Here is a 25,883-nt window from a genome sequence, read left to right on the forward strand (position 1 = left end):
AGTCAAGACTGCTGCTATTATTGCGGGGAGACAGGTCATCTGTAGCTGAATGTCCGAGGTTGAAGCTGTCTGGGGATTGGCTAAGACTATCCAATGCCAGAAGGACTGTGACGGTAGCTGCCACCACTCCCAACCCTACGGATTCAGGTGTCACAGTGAAGGCGGAGATCTGCTAGGGTAAGAACCAAAGAGAGGTGAAGGCCTTTGTTGACTCTGGGGCAAATGGCAATTTCCTGTCTTGGGGACCATCTGTTGGCTCAACATACCACTGTGAAAGTTGAGTCAGTCTATGCCCATAATTGTCTTTGATAGCTGTCCACTAGGTTCCGGGAAGATCCAGCAAAGGAACAATGGTCTTGCAGATGAGGATAGAGGATCATGTGGAGGACATTAGTTTCTACATCAATGACTTGCCTCTCCAACCCCTGATCCTTGGGCACCCCTGGCTGTCCCAGCAGAACCCTCTGTGAAATGGAAAGAAGGGAGAATCATTGCTTGGTTCAGTCATTGCAAGAGGGTATGTTTGCAGTGTGGGGATCCGAACCCCAGACTTTCGCGAGACCAATGACCAACAAGAGGGCAGGGTACCCTGAAGCCTTCTGGAGACCCAGTCCTACCCTCAAAGGCAGACAAGCTGGTCCCAGCCAACGGGACTGTGCAAGTCCTGACCCTGTCAAGTCAGGGTTGTGCTAGAATTAGGGAGAGGGAATCCCTAGTTCAGGTGAAGACCAAGGAGATGCCCAAGCAGTCAGGAACTGTTGTAGCTAAGCCTTAGGGATCCAGCCATCTGGACACAACTAAAGGAAAGGCTCCTAAACGCACACACTTGGAGCCCTTTCCCTAGGGTTCAAGAATCATCTGTAACACCTCATTGCCATTGACTGAGGATACCGATGAGGATTTGGACTCTGATTTGGCCACTCGTTCAACGAAGGAGTCTAGTGGACTTAGGGAGGAGATGTTGAGGTCTGTCGAATCACCTCTGCCACCTCAGAAACCTCAGGAGTCATCCTTGAAAGAATGCTCTGAGGAACTTGCAACACCCAGACTGATCGCAGTTCCTTCTGTCAACAAGGACTTGGAAGAGGTCTTCAGCAAGAAAAAGGCCTCAACTCTTTCACCATACCGACCTTACAGCTGTGCTATAGACCTACTGCCTAGTACTCGTCCTCCATGAGATCGGCAATACGTGCACTCAGGCCCAGAGAGTTGCAATGGAAGAATATATTAGGGAGGCCTTTGCTATAGGTTTAATTTGGCCCTCCACCTCACCTGCTGGCACAGGCTTCTTCTTCGTATGAAAGAAAGATGGGACCCTGTGACCATGCATTGATTATAGAGGGTTAAACTGCATAATGGCCAAGAATTGTTCCCCATTCCACTCATGAATACGGCTTTCGAGGCTCTCCAAGGGGCAAGAGTACTCACGAAGCTAGCCCTGCAGAGTTCATACAATCTGGTCCGCTTAAATGAGGACGATGAGTGGAAAACCAATAGGGCACTATGAGTACGTGGTTATGCCTTTCAGTCTTACAAATACTCAGCAGTTTTCTCAGGCCTTTATAAATGACGTGTTCCAGGATACTCTCCAAAGATGTACTTTCGTCTACTTGGATGATATCCTCAAAGTCCAAGGAGGGGCACGTCACTCATGTCAAGGACATTTTAAAGAGGCTTCTAAACCATGGACTTTATGTCAAGCTGGAGAAGTCCAAATTTCACGTGACCACCGTTTCACTTTCGGGTTTTATCATTTCTATTGGCAATCTCAAGATGGACGGCACCAAGGTCCAGGCAGTCAGAGATTGGCCACCACCATCCAATGTGAAACAGGCCCAATGATTCCTGGGATTTGCCAACTTTTACCGGAAGTTCATCAGGAACTTCATCTCGGCGGCGGTTCCACTGACAGCTCTGACCAAGATATCCACGAGTCCATTTATCTGGACATCCCAAGTTCAGTTCAGTCTCAGGTACTGCAATGGGTACTTTCATCAAGAATGGTCACTCACACAGGGACTGCCAGGACTCTCAGTTCATTAAGGGAAGGTACTGGTGGCCCGGAATAGTGAAAGAGGTTCAGCAAAAAAATGCGGGCATGCAAGAAGTGCGCCCGGAACAAAGAACCACGTACACAACCTCAAGGGCTTCTCCACCCTCTACCTGTAAGGTACCATCTGCGGTAGAGGTGGCCAAAATTGTAGTGGACCAGGTCTTCAGGATCCATGGATTCCTGGTGGATATTGCAAAAGATTGTGGTCCACAATTCGCATCACGTTTCTGGAGGGTGTTCTGTAAGTTGATTGGAGCAACAGCAAGTTTTTCCTCTGGGTTTCACCCGCAGTCCAACAGCCAGGCAGAGCAGATCAATCAAGATTTGGAATGAACCCTAAGATGCCTGGCCTCAGAAAAACCTGATGAGTGGTGTGACCATTTGATGTGGGCAGAGTTCGCTCACAACACCTTACAGCATTTAGCACATAGGATATCACTGTTTGAGTGCCGATTTGGGTATCCTCTGCCACCCTTCCTGGAACGAGATGAACCCAACTGCACGAGCTTCCGGGTTTAACGCTCCAACTCGACTGAGTATGAATCACTGGCACAGCCCGTTTCAGGGTTCAGGACCATCCCGCTGATTGGCAATTCTGTTTTGATTGAGTACTTGAGGAATTGAGTACTTAAAGAGCACCTGAATGGAGCCTTGGTGCTCAATCATAAGCCCTACCAGGGATATCATCTAGCATTTTGTTTGTGCTCATTCCTCATTCCAGCTTTTGACAATAAACTGGACTGGTCAAAGAACACTGAGACTGTCTACAAGAAGGGTCAGAGCCGTCTCTATTTCCTGAGGAGACTGAGGTCCTTTAACATCTGCCGGACGATGCTGAGGATATTCTACGAGTCTGTGGTGGCCAGTGCTATCATGCTTGCTGTTGTGTGCTGGGACAGCAGGCTGAGGGTAGCAGACACCAACAGAATCAACAAACTCATTCGTAAGGCCAGTGATGTTGTGGGGATGAAAATGGACCCTCTCACAGTGGTGTCTGAAAAGAGGATGCTGTCTAAGTTGCATGCCATCTCGGTCAGTGTCTCCCATCCACTACATAATGTACTGGGTGGGCACAGGAGTACATTCAGCCAGAGACTCATTCCACCGAGATGCAGCACGGAGCGTCATAGGAAGTCATTCCTGCCTGTGGCCATCAAACTTTACAACTCCTCCCTTGGAGGATCAGACACCCTGAGCCAATAGGCTGGTCCTGGACTTATTTCATAATTTACTGGCATAATTTACATATTACTATTTAACTATTTATGGTTCTATTACTATTTAATTATTTATGGTGCAACTGTAGCGAAAACCAATTTCCCCCAGGATTAATAAAGTATGACTATGACTATGTCTCGATTCTTGCCTCAGGTACTCCAGCATTTGGGTCCTAAGCATCCTCGTCAAGGTCTCTCATCACAGAAGGTGCAGCCAGGACACACATAACCCATGATCTTCAGCTAGGATGACACATCCGTTTGGTGCCGCTGCATTGGCGCTCCAGCAGCCTGGATTCGATCCTGAATCACGGCACTGTCAGTGTGGAGTTTTGGAATTTGCACCCTTTCCCAGTGACCGTGCAAGCTTCCCCGAGTTACTTCAGTTTCTTCCCTCATCTCCAAGATGTGTTGGTACATTAAATGGCTGTTCTAAGTTGCCCCCAATGTAAGAGACAAAAGTGAAATTGATGGACATAAGGGGGAACTCACAGAGAATTCAGAAGTACTTAATAATAAGATTGGGGAAATGGGATTGATAGGATTGCTCCCCTGAGAGCCAGCATTGAAGCAATGGGCCAAATGGCCTCCTACGTGTAATGGTTAATGGAGCCTTCTGTTCTTCCAAATCCAAGATAGTTTTGCTCTGTCACTTCCCCTACACTGCTCATAGCTGAGTGTGAGGCTGTGATTACCTCACTAACCAGTCCCATCCTTTGGGGTGAAATGAGCTGCTTCCTCTCTATTTCTGAGGAGTGGGAGATGCACCAATTACCACTGGCTGGACCGGATGAAGCCTTGATCCAATAAAAGGAGGTCTGCTTAAGCCTTACTGCACTCACTAGCACAAGTACAAGCTCACTTATACACTCTTTACATGCACATCCCCTTTGGGTGTATTCCTATCAAATGGCAGAATTTGATGGACTGACGTAAATAGGTAAACCTGCTTCTCTATGTCTTTGCACAGTATAGATCACTGGCTAATTTCTCTCCACTGAAGCCATGAGAAATAGAGACAGGTTTAGCCAAGCTGATCGTCGAGCCAGCTCTGCCATCTAACGGGATTACGTATAGCTGATAATGTTCCCTATTCACCTTCCCACTGATTCCCCTCACATTTAAAATCTATGGATCTCAGCCCTCACTTTGCTCAGTGACTGAGATCATTGGTCACTAGGGCAAATTCCAAAGGTTTCCAACAACCCGAAGGAAACAAATTACACCGACCGGTAGTGACATCAGCAAATGCTCCTGGGTTCAAATCCGGCTGGCTCGTTGTACACTCTCCATCCATGCTGGGTCGAGCATCGAGCTAGCAACTCTGCCTCGTAAAAAACAGACAAATGCTAAAGAAACAGCAAGGTTGATGCCTGATGTGCCACAAGGGGTGGAAAGGAACAACAGAAGGAAAAAATAGACCATTTACTTCAGTCCTAAATGGCTTAGATTCTCCAAGCTATCAAACGTCTCTCCGCGTCTACCCTGTCGATTCCACTATGAATTTTATTTCATCTTAAAAACTGCTCATTTTTCCAAACTCTATAAAGCTCGCCTCAATCTTCCTGTTCAAGAGATGGAGAGGGCCAGTAGCTTTAGTTGAATCGAATTGAATGATCTTTATTGTCATTATACATAGGTACAATGAAATTCCTTGGTGTTGGCATTTCAGAGGATCTCTCCTGGGACCAGAACATAACTACAAAGAAGGCACTTCAGCCCCTGTCCTTTCTTAGAAGTTTGTGTAGATTTGGCACGTCACCAAAAACTTTGAGAAACCTCTATAGACGCATAGTGGAGAGAACACTGACTGTCTGCATCATTGCCTGGCATGCAAGACAATTGCCCAGGAATGAAAAAGGTTACAGCAGGTGGCAGATACAGCCCAGTACATCACAGGCAAAGCCCTCACCACCATGAAGTACATTTATATGGAGCGCTATCACCAGAAAGCAGCATCTATCGACAAATACCACCCCCCCGCCCACCATTCCCCATCAATGCAAAGTCCTCTCCTTGCCACTAGCATTGGGCAGGAGGCACAGGACCCTTAGGTCCTACGCTACCAGGTTCAAGAACATTATTACCCTTCAACCATCAGGCTCCTGAACCAACATTGACAACTTCAGTCACCACTGCTCTGAACTGATTCTATGACCTACAGACTCACGTAGCACGACTCTTTACAACTCACGTTCTCAGTATTATTTTTATTTGCAGTTTGTCTTCTTTTCAACATTGACTGTTTATCAGACTTTATCTGTGGATAGTTTCTCATAAAATTCTATTGTATTTCTTTTTTTCCTTGAAAATGCCTGCAAGAAAATGAATTTCAAGGTAGTATATCACAAACAAGAGTAAACCTGCAGATGCTAGAAATCCAAGCAACACACAAAATGCTAGAGGAACTCAACAGGCCAGGCAGCATCTACGGAAAAAGAGTACAGTTGACGTTTCGGGCCGTGAACCTTCATCAGGATTGCTGTGTCAGCCCAAAATGTCAACTATACTCTTTTCTGTAGATCCTGCCTGGCCTACTGAGTTCCTTCAGCATTTTGTGTGTGTTTCGAGCTGGTATATGGCAATATTTGCATACTTTGAAAATAAACTTACCCTGAGCCTGAACTTTTTGAGATAACATCAAGAGTACAGAGAAAATTTACAGGGATATTGCTGGGACTGGGGGACCTGAGCTGCAAGGAAAGATTGAATAGGTTAGGGCATTATTCCTTGGAACATAAAAGATTGATAGAGGTATACAGAATTATGAGGGGTATAGGGTAAGTGCAAGCAGGCTTTTTTCCACTGAGGTTGAGTGGGACTACAACTAAAGGTCATGGGTTAAGGGTGAAAGGTGAAAAGTCTAAGGGGAACATGAGGGGAAAGTTCTTCACTCAGAGAGTCGTAAGACTATGGAACGAGCTGCCAGCGCAAGTGGTACATGCGAACTCGATTTCAAAGTTTAAGAGAAGTTTGGATACGTACATGAATGGCAGGGATATGGAGGGCTATGGTCCTGGTACAGATCAATGGGGGTAAGCAGTTTAAATGATTTGACACAGACTGATGGGCCAAAGAGCTGTGTCTGTGAGGCATCGCACAACGTGTCTCACATTCAGTGTTATAATGAAATGAACCATTTCCCTCACTTTGCATTCCTAAAATTCACTAAATCTTTGACAACCCAATTCTTGCTAAAACCCATTGTAAATTTCCTCTGCTTCTGATTCAGATGTTCTTTCTGCTGTATTACATGGTTTGATTTAACATCAGGGAATGTATATAATATACAACTTGAAATTCTTACTCTTCACAGACACCTACAAAACAGAAAAAATACCCTAATGACTGATTGACAGAAAATGCTAGAACATCAAAGAACCCCCTCCTCCCACTTACTCCAGAAAACATCAACCCCCACCACCCACCATGCATAGCAAAGTCCCCAGAGACCATGATCTGGAGTCCATCAAAAACTACTGTCCATCCCAACACTTCAACATCTCAGGCAGGCTGTCTCTCTCTCTCACTAGCAAGGGAGAGAGAGGTATCGCTCCTGCAACAGCGAGAGGGGAGACCAACAGTTCGCCGTTTCGATGCTACCATCAGCCGCATCGCTTGCCCCAGCTCCGCCGACCTGAGGACAAGCAGACTGTCACTCACAAGAGGGAGAGGGAGAGTGGGAGAGAGAGAGAGAGACCGACAGACAGAGAGAGAGACAGGGACAGACAGAGACAGAGAAAGAGACAGAGATATATATAGAGAGAGAGAGAGATAGAAAGACAGGAAGAGAGACAGACAGACAAAGAGACAGAGACAGAGACAGAGAGTGACGGAGAGAGACAGAGAGGCAAAGAAAGAGACAGAGAGGAAGAGAGAGAGAGAGAGAGACAGAGAAAGAGACAGACAGAGAGAGATAGAAAGACAGAGAGAGAGACAGGGACAGACAGAGACAGATAGAGAGAGAGAGATAGAAAGACAGGGAGAGAGACAGACAGACAAAGAGACAGAGACAGAGAGAGAGAGAAAGATGGAGAGAGACAGAGAGGCAAAGAAAGGGGCAGAGAGGAAGAGAGAGAGATACAGCGAGGATAGAGAGAGAGAGAGACAGAGAAAGAGACAGACAGAGAGAGATAGAAAGACAGGGAGAGAGACAGAGAGGCAAAGAAAGAGACAGAGAGATAGAGAGAGAGAGACAGAGAAAGAGACAGACAGAGAGAGAGAGAGATTGCTTGTATGCAGGGGCCTTCTTTCGGCATCATTGTACACTGCCTGCCTGCTGTCTCGATGCTTCAATCTCCCGTGACACTTTCGATTTATCTAAGTCTGAATTTGCCTTATCGTTAGAAGTTATTTTCTGCAAGTTTTTTTTTCACCTTACTTCTATCATACCAGACTAAAGCTGGGATAATCGTTCCCCAAAGCTCCTTCAAGTTCTTATAAAATAGATAAATAAGGAGCCAAGGTATATCCTGTCATCCACAGATCTCCACCATTATTTAGATGCTGTCGAGAACTCCAAGATCCTGCAGTTATTTGTGAGGCATACCTATTTTTGCAATAACTCTGTCTATTTTTATTTCTTCTGACCCCTTACTAAATTATGGACAGATATACAGAAAAGCTATGTATTACTCCCTTCCTATCCTCCTTATTGAGTTGAAAAGAGTTGTCTGTTCTGTCACCGATGCCTCTTTTGATGAAGATGTGTATCTTTTTTTTTCTGTAGCAACTAACTATGAAATTGAGCATTGGCCTGGGTTTTGCCAGCCGTTTCCTGCTGGTAGCTAGCAAAACTTCATGTTTTGCAGTTTCTTGTCATATTCACATTACGATATTGCAGAAGGCCGTTTGTCTCATTGGGTCTATACTGGCTCTCAGAGCAATCCCAGCACTCCTGTCAAACTCCACCCGATTCTCCTACCACTGATGTACACCTGTAATAAGTCCGCACCTCCCCCCCAGAAAACTCTTCTCCCATACCTGTCCGCCCCTGACTCACAACTGACTCCCCTCACCTCCCATCTGAAACACCTTCCCCACTAACTTATCTCCCCCCAACCCATACCTCCATCCCCCCACGAATCACACTCCCATGATTCACCTCCCCCCACCCCTCGACTCACCTCCCATCTGACTCAGCTTCCCCCCAACTCATCTCCCTTAGATTCACGTCCCCCACCCACAACACCTCCCTCCAGCATCACCTCCCCCAGGTCCGCTAAGCTCTCCCGCCTCGAGTGACACCTGGAATAATCTATTGTAGCCAGTCAATTTACCAACAAGCACATCTTTGGCAGAAGGAAGGAAGAACACTGAAGCATTCTGAGGAAACCCCACATCACAAGTGGAACAGGTAGCAGCGAGAGTCGGGATTGAACCCAAGGCACTTGCAGCAGCATTACCCACTGCAACGCTGCGCCACCCATCACACTAAGGGTGTGGCACTTTTCCAGCCATGTGAGCCCATGATGCCACCCAAAACCTTGTTGATAAGGTCTGGAGGTTCCTCAGGCAGCTTGGACATTTTTTGGGGATAGAGTGAAGTCTGTTGGAATAATTAGTTGGCACTTCAAGACAGTGGCCAACATGTCAAGATCATTGACACAGTGTGTCATTGAAGTGAATGGTATGGCCCTCCTCACCCACCACCCAGGTCATGCTCTCTTCTCACTGTTGCCATCAGGAAGACAGTACTGGAGCCTCAGGACTCACACCACCAGGTTCAGGAACAATTATTACCCCTCAACCATCGGGCTCTTGAACCAGTGGGGATAACTTCACTCAACTTTACTTGCCCCATCACTGGACTGTTCCCACAACCTACAGACTCACTTTCAGGGACTCTTCATCTCATGTTCTCAATACTTATTGCTTCTTTATTTACTATTATTATTTTTTTTCTTTCTGTACTTGGGCAGTTTGTTGTCATTTGCAAACTGGTTAAACACTCTAGTTAGGCAGTCTTTCATTGATTCTGTTATGGTTATTACTCTATAGATTTATTGAGCATGCCCACAAGGAAACGAATCTCAGGGTTGCATATGGGTGACCAATATGCACTCTGATAATAAATTTACTTTTTTGAACTTTATCAATAACATGATAAGAATCAATCAACCCAACTAGCTAACTCAGAACCTTCAGCTAAGGTAAAACGTCTTCCGTATAGGTGACTCCAGACTTGTGGTAGAGGTGAAGGAGTTTTCTTAAGGGGCCACAAAGACCACAGTTAGGGGGGAGTTCAGTGATGCTCATATCCCATGAATTAATTTGAGAAAGTATAATTTTAAGGGAGGCTGGATAGGGGAGAAAGGAATAGATGCGTTGGGGTGAGAAGAAGTTCATGTGAAGTACAAGCAAACCATTGAAGTTAAGTGCCTGTTTTCCATGCGTTGACCATGAGGAATCTGTATCAAATGGGCATGACGCCTTCCTGACCTTGCTGGTGTTGGATCTGGAGATAATATTTTGCGGAGACTCTTTGGAATTCAGGACTGAGACACTCATTGTGGCTACAGCAATTCTTTTAGATGTTCATAACAAAAAAGACAGAAGCAGATAACTAACTCCAACTTTAACAAAGAACTTGCCTTGTGGTTGGTCTTTATACTGAAAACTGGTTCAAAGGTATAGATAAGGATAAGACGATAAAACATAGGAGCAGCATAAGGCTATTCAGCCCATCAAGCCTTCTCCATCATTCCATCATGGTTGATTTATTATCCCTCTCAACCCCACTCTTCTGCCTTCTCCCCATAAACTTTGACACCCTTACCTATCAAGAACTAATCAACCTCTGGTAAGACCATACGACGTAGGAGTAGAATAAGACCACTCGGCCCAATAACTCTGTAAAACTAAGGATTCGCTGTCAAACAGAAAGGACAGAAGTTCAGAACTAACTGTAGCACAAATTACTGAAAATCTGTTGAACATTTACAGACAAACAGCTGATTATACAAACATATAAACAAGCATAAAAAAAGCAAAACTGCAAGAAAAGTAGCAATTAGTAATAATTTAGCGCATTAAGCCAACATTGGCTAAGCTGACGTATGACCATATGATACAGGACAGGTCTGGATTCCAAAAAGACAGCAGAATAATGAGGCTGAACATAAAGCGCCTGGACCTACTTTGCAGTAAGCAAAACTCACTGTATGTTCACTGGTACTATGCTGTACTTCATTTAATGGATTAAAAATCCAGAGGGATAGACTAATGATTCAGGGGCATGAATTCAAATCCAGCTTCAATGTTTCGGAAGTTAAGTACAGTTAACTAAATTAGATTTTGTAAAAACCAACAGTCATAGCCATGTAATGGTGTGCTTGTAATAAATGCTAGCCTAGTTTTTTTAAAGCTTCCATAGATGTGTGAAGTCTACCAACCTAATCAAAGTCAAGGTGTAAGTCGAGTTTATTGTCATATGGACAAGGACATGGGTGCCACGGTGGCGTAGCGGTTAGTGCAACACTATTACAGCTCAGGGTGTTGGGGTTTGGAGTTCAATTCCAGCATCCTCTGTACTTACTCCCCGTGAGTCTTTTCCAGATGCTCTGATTTTCTCCCATAATCCAAAGACGTACCGGTTAGTATGTCAGTTGGTCACTGGAAATTATCCCGGGATTAGGATAGGGTTAAATTGGGGGACGTTGCTGGCAGTGTGGCTTGAAAGGCTGGACGGGTCTATTCCATGCTGTCTCCCCAAAATAAATAAATAAATGTATTCACAGGAGCTGTGGAAAACTTATTTACAGGCACATAGTATTGAGAGACAAAATGTTCGTAAGAAAAACATAAATTAAACAAAGTGTGCAAAATTGTACAAGAGCGCTCATAATTAGGATTTTTAAAAAGTTACGGCTATTAAGGTTTAGGCTGTTTGTTCCTCTTATGGTCTCTCATTTTTCCCAAATTGAGAAAGTCTAGGACCAAAGGATACAATCTCAAAATAGAAGGACACTGTTTTAGAATTGAGATGAGGCAGAATTTCTTTAGCCAGGGAGTGGTGAATCTGTAGAATTCATTGCCACAGACAGCAGTGGAGGTCACGTCATTGGGTATATTTAGAGTGAAGGTTGATAGGTTCTTGATCAGTATGGGCCTCAAAGATTACGGGGAGTGGGCAGGAGAATGGGATCGGGAGAGAAAAATAAATCAGTCATGATTGAATGGCAGAGTAGACTTGATGGACTGAATGGCCTCTATGTCTTATACGGTCACTCAGAAAATTCAAAGGGAACTTTCAGGCAGGCAGTAAATTTTGCTCTTGACAGCAGTGCTCACATCCCAAGAAAGAACTTTAAAAAGTTATTTCTAGCAAAGGGTATATGAATAATCTATCCTTGATCAAGCAGTCAAAGTTACTCATTGCAAACAAGCTGTGGGGGAGTGGTTAACATCATTTTCTTGTAACCCAGTCTCCAGTTTGGAAACACAACATGGCTGACATGCTGGCCTGTTGACTTTGATGAATCTGCCAGCTTCTATTCACTGGCTGCTGGGTGAGACCACAGGGGAAATATGAACGCTGTCAATCACACTCCATGGAGAAGTGCCTGCTGCCAACTGATCTGGCACACGTTTGGAGCTACTGGGAGTCTCAGCAGCCCACACTTGACCTGCCCCATCTGCCAACGCTAGCAATGACAGAGAAAAGCATTGTAAATCACAACGAGAATGAAAAGCATTTTCACTTTGGGTTTTACGTTAATACTAATTGTTTTTCTTTCCTGTTATTCTTAACAGACCAGCCACCAGTGCAGGAGGTGCAACCTCAAAGTGAGTATGCATAATGATTCCAATTTTAATTATTTAAAAAACTTAGGCAAAAAATTCAGAGGAGGCAGTTGCTGCGGGCTTTCAAAGCTTAATCAACCTGGAAAAAGTTAACAGCCTCTCCATCGCCTCCGCTATTTTAATGTCTTCTGCAATTCTGCTCTCAGTTGCCTTCTTTCCAAACTAGCAGGGCATTGCAAGTTATTCTTCTGAAGCTTAAAAATTAGCTATGACAACAAAGAGTCTCTGTTGTGCTGGCTATGGAGGAGGACATCTCCCATTACTTTATAATGAGGCATAGACCAGATCATTTTGTATCCTTTTCATATTTTAATGTGCTCTACTCTGCACCACCTCAGCTGCTTGAGAATCCACCTCCATGCCTTCGGAGCTGTTGTCAGCCTTTGCATTTTGTAGATACCCTGCCCGTAAACCTGATGAAACCAAATCTCAAAGCACTTTATCACAGCCGACAATTACACCAGGTTTTTTCTTCAAGTGAGAGACATTTCTCTTTCTTGACGTTGTTTCATTTTGCAAAGCAGCCCCGGCTTCGTTATGGAAGACCTTGGGAATGGGCCGCAAAAGCAACGATCAGCTTGACTTCCAAATCCCATATTGCAAACTGGAATAAGGATATCAAAAGAGCTTTCTACCTATTAATATATTCACACACACAATTGCCTTAAAAACACACCTGGCATGTAATATTGTAAGCCTGCCAATGGTGTAGTAGAATCAGTTCTGGACATCAAAGCCAGTGGTCCTGGGTACAGATCTTGCCGACTCCTTGAATGCTTTCCATTCGTACTGGGTTGAGTGTCGAGCTAGCGACTCGGCCTCGTAAAAAACAGACAAAATGCTAAGAAAATGGCAAAGTTGCCGCCTGATGCACCAGAAGGCATGGAGAGGAATAACAAAGACAATGTAATATTGCGCAGCAGAAGCTTAAATTCTCAATGTGCTACTGTTCCTAGTCTTAGAAAGGATCCATTGTGGACTACTTGCTCATGCATTCGAGGTTCTTTTGACCAATGTCCTCACAACAAACCCCGGCAAGATGAAGAATTAAAATCCAGAAAAGAGGCTCAGCAGTGGAAAATGTTCACATCACATGTATCTAGTATTTAACAGAGGAATTAACATATCTGTTCAAATAGCAAACTTAACAATTTAGTTCAAAGACATGAAATATCACAGTGTAAATTTTAGTTTATGCAGATAACTGTGGATCTGAATAAATTCACTTCTTGCCTTGAGAAAATCAACACCTTTCCCGATCTCCTGACTGCTGAGGATTTAGATAACTTCTACCGTTTTGCCCTGTAGGGCTACCCAAAGCCTGAGGTCACAGCAGGCAAGGATAGAGAATAAGAGAGATGCTTTAGATGCCGAGGAGCATGAAATTAAATACTTTTTCTTTTCTGCAACATTAAGAAAGAAGAGTGAAGTAAATCATAAAGGCATAGAGTCCCAGAGCTTGGAAAAAGGCCATTCAGCCTATTGTGTCCATGCCAGCCATCAAATGCATACCTACACTAATGTCATTGTCCAATGCAGGGGCTTCCCAGGTTATGGAAAGCCAACTGCATGCAAATTTACCCATGGATTTTTAAAGAATTTTTCAAGATTGTAATAGAAGTAATAATAATAATAATAGCAGTTTAACACAGTCTGATTACTTACGCAGGCACAATCAAGTGGCAAACATCATTCATTGAGATCTTGCTTTAAAATACAAACTCATAAATGAAATCACACCTTACTATGATGGAATTATGATGTAGTGGCCATTACAGAGACTTGGCTGGCACCAGGGCAGGAATGGATTCTCAATATTCCTGGATTTCACTGCTTTAAAAGGGATAGAAAGGGGGGAGATAGGGGAGGAGGGGTGGCATTACTGGTCAGGGATACTATTTCAGCTACAGAAAGGGTAGGTAATGTAGCAGGATCCTCTTTTGAGTCAGTATGGGTGGAAGTCAGGAACAGGAAGGGAGCAGTTACTCTATTGGGAGTATTCTATAGGCCCCCTGGTAGCAGCAGAGATACAGAGGAGCAGATTAGGAGGCAGATCTTGGAAAGGTGCAAAAATAACAGGGTGGTTATCATGGGTGACTTTAACTTCCTTAATATTGATTGGCACCTGATTAGTTCCAAAGGTTTAGATGGGGCAGAGTTCGTTAAGTGTGTCCAGGATGGATTCCTGTCACACTATGTAGACAGGCTGACTAGGGGGAATGCCACCTAGATCTAGTACTAGGTAATGAACCGGGTCAGGTCACAGATCTCTTAGTGGGTGAGCATCTGGGGGACAGTGACCACTGCTCCCTGGCCTTTAGCATTATGATGGAAAACGATAGAATCAGAGAGGACAGAAAATTTTTCAATTGGGGAAAGGCAAATTATGAGGCTATAAGGCTAGAACTTGCAGGTGTGAATTAGGATGATGTTTTTGCAGGGAAATGTACTATGGACATGTGGTCGATGTTTAGAGATCTCTTGCAGGATGTTAGGGATAAATTTGTCCCGGTGAGGAAGATAAAGAATGGTAGGGTGAAGGAAACATGGGTGACAAGTGAGGTGGAAAATCTAGTCAGGTGGAAGAAGGCAGCATACATGAGGTTTAGGTAGCAAGGATCAGATGAGTCTATTGAGGAATATAGGGAAGCAAGAAAGGAGCTTAAGAAGGGGCTGAGAAGAGCAAGAAGGGGGCATGAGAAGGCCTTGGCGAGTAGGGCATTCTTCAATTACGTGAAGAACAAAAGGATGACAGGAGTGAAGGTAGGACCGATTAGAGATAAAGGTGGGAAGATGTGCCTGGAGGCTGTGGAAGTGAGCGAGGTCCTCAATGAATACTTCTCTTCGGTATTCACCAATAAAAGGGAACTTGATGACGGTGAGGACAATATGAGTGAGGTTGATGTTCTGGAGCATGTTGATATTAAGGGAGAGGAGGTGTTGGAGTTGTTAAAATACATTAGGACGGATAAGTCCTCGGGGCCTGACGGAATATTCCCCAGGCTGCTCCGTGAGGCAAGGGAAAAGATTGCCGAGCGTCTGGCTAGGATCCACGGGAATGGGACCGGAGGATTGGAGGGAGGCGAATGTTGTCCCCTTGTTCAAAAAAGGTAGTGGGGATAGTTCGGGTAATTATAGACCAGTGAACCTTACGTCTGTGGTGGGAAAGCTGTTGGAAAAGGTTCTTAGAGATAGGATCTATGGGCATTTAGAGAATCATGGTCTGATCAGGGACAGTCAGCATGGCTTTGTGAAGGGCAGACCATGTCTAACAAGCCTGATAGGGTTCTTTGAGGAGTGACCAGGCATATAGATGAGGGTAGTGCAGTGGATGTGATCTATATGGATTTTAGTAAGGCATTTGACAAGGTTCCATGTGGTAGGCTTATTCAGAAAGTCAGAAGGCATGGGATCCAGGGAAGTTTGGCCAGGTGGATTCAGAATTGGCTTGCCTGCAGAAGGCAGAGGGTCGTGGTGGAGGGAGTACATTCAGATTGGAGGATTATGACTAGTGGTGGCCCACAAGGATCTGTTCTGGGACCTCTACTTTTCGTGATTTTTATTAACAACCTGGATGTGGGGGTAGAGGGGTGGGTTGGCAAGTTTGCAGATGACACAAAGGTTGGTGGTGTAGATAGTGTAGAGGATTGTCAAAGATTGCAGAGAGACATTGATAGGATGCAGAAGTGGGCTGAGAAGTGGCAGATGAAGTTCAACCCAGAGAAGTGTGAAGTGATACACTTTGGAAGGACAAACTCCAAGGCAGAGTACAAAGTAAATGGCAGGATACTTGGTAGTGTGGAGGAGCAGGGGGATCTGGGGGTACATGTCCACAGATCCCTGAAAGTTGCCTCACAGGTAGATAGCGTAGTTAAGAAAGCTTCTGGGGTGTTAGCTTTCATAAGTCGAGGGATAGAGTTTAAGAGTTGCGGGGTAATGATGCAGCTCTATAAAACTCTGGTTTGGCCACACTTGGAGTACTGTGTCCAGTTCTGGTCTCCTCACTATAGGAAGGATGTGGAAGCATTGGAAAGGGTACAGAGGAGATTTACCAGGATGCTGCCTGGTTTAGAAAGTATGCATTATGATCAGGGATTAAGGGAGCTAGGGCTTTACTCTTTGGAGAGAAGGAAGATGAGAGGAGAGATGATAGAGGTGTACAAGATAATAAGAGGAATAGATAGAGTGGATAGCCATCAGCTCTTCCCCAGGGCACCACTGCTCAATACAAGAGGACATGGCTTTAAGGTAAGGGGTGGGAAGTTCAAGGGGGATATTATAATACAGGATAAATAAGCAAGAACAACTTATTTAACAGATATACCCATTCTAAACACACATAACTTACAGAAATCAATCAGTGAAAAACACCAGAAATATGCTGAATTAAAACAGGAAATTGATAGACTTTGGAACATGAACAGGGTATGCATTGTCCTGATTGTAATATCTACAACTGGTGTCATCCCAAAGGCACTAGATAATAGTATTAAACAACTAGGACTACACAGTAATATCTAGTGTATGTAAATCTTCAGAAAGCCACAATACTAAGCACCACTAGAGTAGTCCAAGAGCTCTTAGCAATTGACAGGCGAGCCTGCTTGGCTACCCCCTTACCTCAGGGTAAACCAGCTTGAGCTGAGAAAAAAAAATAATAATCCATTATTACAATAGGACAATCCATAATAAACATCCGGGTATAATTATACAGGATAAACAAGCAGGAACAACTTACTTAATAGATATAGCCATTCCATACACACACGACTTACAGAAATCAATGTGAAAAACACCAGAAATATGCTGAATTAAAAGAGGAAATTGAAAGACTATGGAAAATGAACAGGGCATACATTATGCCGATAATAATATATACTGTACAACTGGTGTCATCCCAAAGGCACTACACAATAGCATTAAACAATTTGAGCTACACAGTATCATCTATGTAAGTCTTCAGAAAGCTACAATATAAAACTGCACTGGAATAGTCTGAAAGTTCCTAGCAATTGAGAAATGAGTGTGTTTGGCTATGCCCGTAACTCAGGGTTTACCAACTTGAGCTGAGAAAAACTAAAATTCAATAATAGTAATAATGAAATGTTTCATGGTATTCATTAATGACAAGACAGGGTATATAATCTATCAGAATAATTATTGGTGGTGCTAGAGTGAATATTTCATGACATGAAAGAACTACAGTAAGTGTACATAGAGCAGAGTAAAATGCGTAGCTACAGAAAATCAATGTTCCTGACATACAGAAATTGCATAGGGACATCCCTCAGGAATAGAACCCTTACATAACCCAGAGACAACCTGGATTTTGGTCCGTAGCTTTAATGCCATGGCATTCAAATGCTTATCTAAATACTCCTTTGATGTTGCCAGACTTGCTGCATCCACCATTTTTGTCGAGGGTGCATTCCAGATTTCAACTGCTCTTTGGTTGGAAAAAAGTTCTTTGTTATATCCCCTCTAAAATCTAGTGTCCCCGAAGTTAAACTTTTTAATTCTGGTTAAAAACACCTCCATTAAGGAGAAATATTTCTTACCATTGCCCTTATCCATGCCCAATTTTGAATATTTCAGTCAGATTTTCTTCGTACATTTCTGATTGCAGGAAAATGGAGCCAGCACCTTAGCCTCTTCTGAAACGTTCCACCCCAGGCAACATCTTTATGTTTTTGTTAGGGGAAGTACAGAGGCAAGACATTGCATGAAATGTGGTCTTTATTTGGGTTGCAGGTTAAGAAAAAGGTGATCTTGCTACAATTGTAGAGGGTGCCGGTGAGGCCACACTTAGAACTTTGAGCATGATTTTGGTCTCCACACCTAAAAAGGGATATAGTAAATTTGGAGGCAGTCTAAAGGAGGTTTAATTACTGGAAGAAGAGGGTTATCCTTCAAACCCCTTTTTACTGGGTATCTCTGGAAATGTAGCTCATTAGCCCTTGCTAACAGCCACTGGACTGTGCAACAAGAAACCCATCTATCTCGGACTTTGTACGTCTAGGGTATATGCAACTTTGGTCCTGCCAAATCTGTGAAGTTGGAATGTCACGTCCACCCAAACCCTGGTTTGTGTGAATGCTGTGTGATTTACTGTCCCCAACATCGCCCATCAGCAAGAAATAACAAATCGTACACTGCATATAATTATGAAGAAGTAAACTTAAGAATATCTGTTATTAAAGGACGGAAAGAGAAAAAAAGGGCCCATTATACTTAAACAGTCACATGCGCACAGTGGAGCTCCAGTCTTCCAGAAGCCATTGTCTTTGATACATCCACTGTCTCTGAATATTACTCGAAATCCATCTCGTACAAATGGGCTCTACCATGGGAGTATTGGCCTTTCCTCCTTGAAGCCATTCATTTGCACAAAGCACCTTGTGCAACAAGGATGGCCTCCTCAGCCACCTCCCCTCCTGTCTCCTCCCAACTCCTGCTGCACCAGTGTTCTCCAGAACCTTCTCCCAATTCCACCATCCTGATTGGCTGACACCACATTCCTAAGTTGAGCAACAAAGCCCCCTATCTCAGCTCAAACCCAAACAGGGTGAAAGCAGGAGGGACTGCTCTTACAGAACTGCTAAAATGAAATACTACAGCTTAGCAGTAAAAGTCTTAACCAGCGTGTTACATCCTATTAAAAGAAGCTAGAGAGTTTGGTTCTATAATCTTTAGAGTTTAGAACAATGAGCGGCAACCTTATTCTAATATTTTTTATTTGGTGATACAGTGCTGAGTAGGCCCTTTTGGCCCTTCAAGCCACACCACCCCAGCAACCCCACAACCCTAATTAACCCTAACCTAATCATGAGACAACTTACAATGACCAATTACCTACCCGGTACGACTTTGGACTGTGGGAGGAAACCGAAACTCCTCAGGAAAACCCATACATTACACCGGAGGGACATACAGAGGATCCTTACAGAACAGCACCAGAATTCAACTCTAAAGTCCAGAAAGCCCTGACCTGTGATAGCATTGTATTAACCACTGCACTAGCATGGTGCCCAGTTTTATCTAATATGATTATTCAATCCGGAAATGGTGGAGGCCAGATCATTGGGATATATTCAAGGTAGAGAAAGGTAAATATTTGGAAGATTGAGGAAGTGAGGGTCATGGGGAACTGACACAGGAGATTAAGTTGAAACCAGCATGGATCTGCTAAATTCATTTTGAATAGGAGAGGATTGAGAAGCTTGTGATTACTCCCGCTCCTTTTTTCGCTATGTTTTTGTGGATTCTCAATAGTCCAACCTGTGTAGTGATCCTGGAATGTAAAATGGCGGGAAGTAATGCTGGTTAAGGAAACGTACACAGTACCTTTTGGCTGACCTAACAAAGCGAGTGGTTGTGACTGAACATGAGAAGAGCACCGTCACACTAAGACCACATGAACCGTCAGCTAGTCCACAGCTACAGTACTGCATCCAAGCACGGTCGCCACATCACAAAAATATGTGATTGCATCAGGGAGATTTCAAAGTGAATTTGCAAGCATTTTGCCAGGGGTGAAAAAATCATGAGGTGCAGCACTTTGAATAGCTAGAATAAATAAGTTGGAATAAGTTTACTTGCTTGAAGTTCCTGTAGTTAATATCAAACTTATTAGACCCTGTTGGATACATTACAACACCCTCCCCCTGTGATCTTACCTCTCCCTGTCTCTGTAATCTATTTCAGTTCTATGATCTCTCTCTTCATCTTCTGATAATTCCCAAATGTAGTCACTCCAGTTTTGGCAGCTGCGTCTTCAGCTACCATGCCCTCAAGATCTGCAGTGCCTTCCCTAAACTCCACTCCTTGCCTTTGCTCTTTGATCCCTAAAACCTCTAGATCAAACTTAATCTGGTCCATGTAGATGGCTTTAATCTTTGATCTTACGGCTCCGAAGCAATTTTGAACTGACAGTCATCACTTTGGGTCAGGGATGTTTCGACAGAAATGGGGGATGAGTGGAGTGGTTACAGCTTTCGAACAAAGATAAGGCGTGAATCAGAATCATGTTTATCCTCAGTGACATACACTTAATGGTGACTGTATCAGCCAGCCATAACTGTAGACCTGCTCGTTAATGCATATATCTAATCAGCCAATTATGTGGCAGCAACTTAGTGCATAAAAGCATGCAGATGTGGTCAAAAGGATCAGTTGGTTGTTCAGGCCAAACAACAGAAAGGGGAAGAAATGTGATCGAAGTGACTTCTAAGTGGAATGATTGTTGGTGTCAGATTGGGTGGTTTGAGTACCTCACAAGCTGCTGATCTCCTGGTATTTTCACGCAACAGTCTCTGGATTTTACAGGGAACGGTGCAAAAAACAATAAACATCCAGTAAGCGGAAGTTCTGCAGATGAAAATGTCTTCTTAATGAGAGAGGTCAGAGGAAAATAGCCAGGATGTTTCAAGCTGACAGCAAAGCAACAATAACTCAGATAACCACACTTCACAACAGTGGTATGCAGAGGAGCATCTCTGAATGCACAGCACATGGAACCTTGAAATGGATGGGCTACAGCAGCAGAAGACCATGAACGTACATTCAGTGGCCACTTTTATTAGCTACAGGTGGTACCTAATAAAGTGGCCACTGAGTGTATGTTGTGAAATTTGTTTGGTGGTAGCAGTACAGGGCAATGCATAAAATATACTATAAATTACAAAAAGGACATATAAAGAAGTAAATAAATAGTGCAAAGTGAGCAAGATGTTGAGGTAGTATTCATGGGTTCATGGGCCATTCAAAAATAAGGTGGTGGAAGTGAAGAAATTGTTCTTAAAGCATTGAGTGTGCATTTATAGGCTCCTGTATCTGCTAGGTGAAAGGTAAAAGATTAAATGGAAATTGGTTCAGGCTAATAAGGAATGTGAGTACTGACCTTTGGGACAAAATAACAAGAGATTCTAAAGATGCTGGAAATCCAGAGGAACACACCCAAAAAGTGTTGGAGGAGCTCAGCAGCTTCTATGGAAAGTCGATGTTTCATGATGAGACTCTGATCCTGATCCTGATGAAGGATCTCGTCCCGCAAGATTGACTCTTTACTGACATTAGGAAGACATCTTTAGAGACAGGTGAAAAAGAGGCATGATTCATTATTGGAAATGATGAGTAGGTTGCTTCCTTGAAGCTAGAAAACTCAACGTTCAGTCCAGAAGGTTGCAAAACACCTGGATGGAAGTAACATATTCCTCTTCAAGAGTACATTGGACCTTGCTATGGTAGGGGTAAAGACTAAATTCAAACAGATCGGAAGAATTAAAGTGACATACAATAGAAAGCTTAGGATCAACCACTACCATTTCATCTCAAATCTATAAAATGCATTCCTAATGGTCAGTTTGGTGGCAGGGTGGAGATACGTCACTACCAAAGGAGGTGTAAGGTGCTGCTTCCCTCCATTAGCCTGAAGATCACCTGCTTAGCTTCCCAATCAGGGCTATCTGAAGTCATGGGAGCAGGTAGTGGATGGTCATATGAGCAGCTGGTTCATATCTCAAATCTTGGTTTTGCAACCACTGACGCCAGGCCGACAATCTCTGAAAAGTATTGATAATGGATGGGACCACCCATCTTGTAAAGACACTGTCAAGAAGAAGGCAATGGCAAACAACTTCTGTGGAAAAAATTGCCAAGAACTATCATGTTCATGGATAGAGAGAAGAAGACCATGATTGCCCACATCATATGACACAGAACATAATGATGATGATGAATAGTCAGTACTGATGTTCTGATCTGATCTATCTTAACCTGTCTCTATATGGCCATCTGGACTATAACCCCCTGTTCTGCTTTGAAAAACATGATCCTGTTCCAGAAACCTATCACTCACTGTGAAAACCTATCACCCACTTTAAATCTTGCCCCTCTCACCTTAAGGCTGTGCCCTCTCGTTTAAGACCCTGGGAGGAAGATTCTGACTTCGCATAGTTCTATAAACTTCTATCAAATCTGTCCGTAGGATGTCTGTTGTGGGGAAGAGAGAGCAGCTCACCTCTTTGCTGACTGTGGGTTTGCGAAGAGGGTGTGGGAAAAGATGAAAGGGCCTGTGTCATAGTTCATCCAGAGCAGCTGCCTGACAGAGGACTCTCTGACCTACGGGCTGTTCCCAGGGACACACTCGGAGACGAACATCAGGTGCTGCTGGCTGATCATCAACTCGGTGAAAGGTGCTCTGTGGTCTGCCCGAAACTTGTTGGATCTGCCAGCACATCGAAATAACCGTGGAGGAATGCTGCCAACTGGGACATTCTAGGCGGTGGCCGTATGTGCTGAATGACGCACTGAAGCTCAGTGCAGCCATCACAATGGCTCGGTGGTGAAGGACCACGGTGCAGGCTTCTTCTCCTATTGAAGAGAGAGGGGCTAGGTTGGGGAAGGAAGCCCCTTAATTATTATTGCAGCAGTATTCAACCCCAGAGTGGCAGCAGTGCTCTTGGTGTGGAATTGCAATTGTCCCATATCGGACCGCAAAGCACTCCAGCGTGTGGTGAAAACTGCCCAGCGGATTATCGGCACCCAGTTGCCCACCATTGAGAACATCTACCATAAACGCTGCCTGGGCAGGGCGAAAAGCATTATCTCGGATGCATCTTACCCCAACCATGGACTTTTTACTCTCCTCCCATCCGGTAGGTGCTACAGGAGCCTCCGCTCCCGCATCAGCAGGCACAGGAAGAGCTTCTTCCCTGAGGCTGTGACCCTGCTGAACCTCACAACACAACGCTAAGCGGTATTGCTCCCATATTGTGCTTTCTCAGTACTTTTATATTTGTGTGCTGTAGCACTTACTTTTTATTCGCAGTTATTTTGTAAATAACGCTATTCGTTGCATTTCTGGTCAGATGCTAACTGCATTTCATTGGCTTTGTATCTGTACTCGGCCCAATGACAATAAAGTTGAATCTAATCTAATCTATGAATGAAAGAGGTCAGTGCAGAAAGCATTGACTAGGAATATAAAGATTGAAAATGCACTGAACAGTTGGTTATAAAATGTTATATTTTTATTAACAATAAAATTCATTTTCTTAAAAAAAGACTTTCAATCAAGTTTACCCTCAACAGTCAAGTGAAAGCAACCCAAAGTCAGAGTCAAAGTAAATTTATTATCAACAATAATAATAATAACTACTTAGCACCTTCTGTACATTGAGATGTGGGGCTCAAAGTGCTTTACATTAATTGTAAAGATTAGTCAATAAGTTATAAAAGTATGAGATAAAATTAATAATCATAAGGAAAGACAAACATTATATAGAATAAAATGTGATCTAATATACCAAATCATATAAACTTAATCAGTACCAACAGGCATTAAGTAATCTTATAAGTAGACCGAATTACAAATGTAAGTTTTTAGAATTGTTTCAAATTGTTCCACAGTACTAATCTGGCGTATCTCAGTCAGTAGATAATTCAAGATTTTTGGTGCATAAGAGCAAAAGACCTCATCGCCAGTTCTTACGTGCTTGGCTCTAGAACCACTCAGCAAACCAGTATTCGTGGATCTAAGATTATGATTCAGTATAAGGGGAGAGAGACTCCAAAATACATGGAGGAGCTAGATTATTCAGTCTTATGTTCAATTAAGTGTACTTTAAAATTAATCCTAAAGGACACAGGTAGTTAGTATAATAATGATAAAACCAGTGAAATGTGCTCAGATTTTCTTTTTTTGGTTAAGGTTCTTGCTGCTGCATTTTGAACAAACTGAATCCAATTTTTGTATTCCTCAGACAGTACAGTAGAGAGTGTATTACAGTAGTGTAATCGGCTAAAAACAAAAGTGCGTATCAATTTTTCTGCAGCTTGTGATGTTCTGAGAAATCAAAGGACAAATGGTTCAGATGGTTCAATTTTATATCACAGAATGTATACAGTATACAACCTGAAATTCTTACTCTTCACAGAAACATCCAAGAAACCCCAAAGAAATATCAGAACCTCAAAGCCCCGCTAACCCCCCGTGCACAAGCAGCAACAGAACCATCGACCCCTATACAGTATACGTTACCATACACTACCTTGAGATTCTTTCTTTTGCAGACATAAACAGGAAAATGAAGTAATATATCATATAATTTATCAAAATTATACTTAACTAAGACTGACAAACAACTAATGAGCAAAAGAAGGAAAAATGTGCAAATGAAAATAAATAAAAAATTCTGTGAACATGAATTGCAGCCAGACTTTCTCTAGATTTCTCTGCTTCTCTCCCAGCTTGAACAACCTTGACTGTCTGTTGCTTAGGGTGGTCTCTGCACTTTTATCAAAGCACATAACAACAGGTGACATTCTGGGAGATATATAGAGCCATACGCTTAAACAGCAGTGTACTGGTTATATTTATAAATATAACCCCATCATAAATGATGCATTGACTGAAATAATTCAAATATGTGAGCTAAATGAGTTTGTACAGAAATAACTCATTTTGTTCCACACAGCAGGTTGCAACTTAATGAATCTTGTTCTTATTACTTTGTAAGATGCACTGGCGTTTCTTTTCCTTTAAACAGCTGTAACTGGTTAATTGTCTTCAGGTGGATTAAGTGATATAATTATTAGATATTATGGGGAGATTCATTACAAAAGAATGTTCGCTAATCCTGCTGTGACTGCAATCAAACTGTCAACAGTGACACATTGGAGTATAGGCAGATGTCGTGGGCACCAGAATGCCTATGATTGCTCCTCTCCCAAGCACCAACACTGAGGTACTTCTACCTCTCTTTAATATTGTCTTGCAGTGAATTTTATTATCTTGGATAAGTGACATACAGAGCTGAATTACACTCACTGGTCACTTTATGAGGTACCTCCTACACCTAATAAAGTTACCACTGTGTGTACGTCCGTGGTCTTCTGCTGTTGTAGCCCATCCACTTCAAGGTTCGACATGTTGTGAGTTCAGAGATGCTCTTCTGCACGCCACCTTGTGTTATTTGTGTTATTGTCACCTTCTTGTCAGCTTGAATCAGTCTGGCTATTATCCCCCGTCCTCTCTCATTAACAAGGCATTTTTTTTTCCCCCACAGAACTGTCACTCACTAGATTTTTTTTTGTTTCTTGTCTGGTTCTCTGTAAATTCCAGAGACTGCTGTGAGTGAAAATCCCAGGAGATTAGCAGTTTCTGAGATACGAAAACCACCATATCTGTCACCAACAATCATTCCACGGTCAGGTTCACTTAGACCACATTTTTCCCCCTTACGACCTAGGCTTTTAAGTATTGAGCTGCTACAACATGATTAGCTGATTTGCATTAATGGGCAGGTGTACAGGTGTACCTAATAAAATGGTCTCTGAGTGTAACTGGGCTCCTTCATGTCTAATCTGTTCCATTCAAGGCCCATCTATTAAGTCTTAAGCGGCTTATACACTGCATGATGCCACCAATAGCCGTGACAATTTTGGATCTCTGTTTATTTTCTTATCCTAAAGGCTGATTTATACTTGTGCGTCAACTCGATGCCGTAACCTACGCAAGTGGCCTACGCGCGTTGTGAGCATTTATACTTGTGCGTTGGTGTGTCTGTGTCGCTCTGCAATTTGGGCACGTCGCGCATGCGCACACACCTGCCCGCTCAAGGCTTCAGGATCATGGTAGTCTTTCTCGGGGTAAACAAGTTTAAAGCGAGCGTCTTTTTTCGTAAAAACGAAATGTGTCCTCCATAATTTCAGAGGTCTGTAAAGCTTTATGGAAAGCATTGCAGCCAGAGTTCCTTCCCTGCCCTTCAGTCGGCCAATGGGAAGCTATTGCAGCGTAGGAGGAAATG

The 25,883-nt window shown here is 43.3% G+C and overlaps 1 protein-coding gene across 5 annotated transcripts in view; it reads left to right on the top strand.

Annotated features, from left to right (window-relative positions):
- LOC140201841 (netrin receptor UNC5D-like) overlaps positions 1–25,883 on the top strand; it is a 903,393-nt gene that overhangs the window by 687,182 nt on the left and 190,328 nt on the right. For all 5 annotated transcript variants that reach the window (XM_072266557.1, XM_072266558.1, XM_072266559.1 and 2 more), the window contains exon 8: positions 12,025–12,057. In XM_072266557.1, coding sequence (XP_072122658.1) covers positions 12,025–12,057 — 33 coding nt within the window. The remainder of the gene's footprint in view (positions 1–12,024; positions 12,058–25,883) is intronic.

The sequence above is a fragment of the Mobula birostris genome, chromosome 8, assembly GCF_030028105.1.
Source record: "Mobula birostris isolate sMobBir1 chromosome 8, sMobBir1.hap1, whole genome shotgun sequence".
NCBI classification, from domain to species: domain Eukaryota; kingdom Metazoa; phylum Chordata; class Chondrichthyes; order Myliobatiformes; family Myliobatidae; genus Mobula; species Mobula birostris.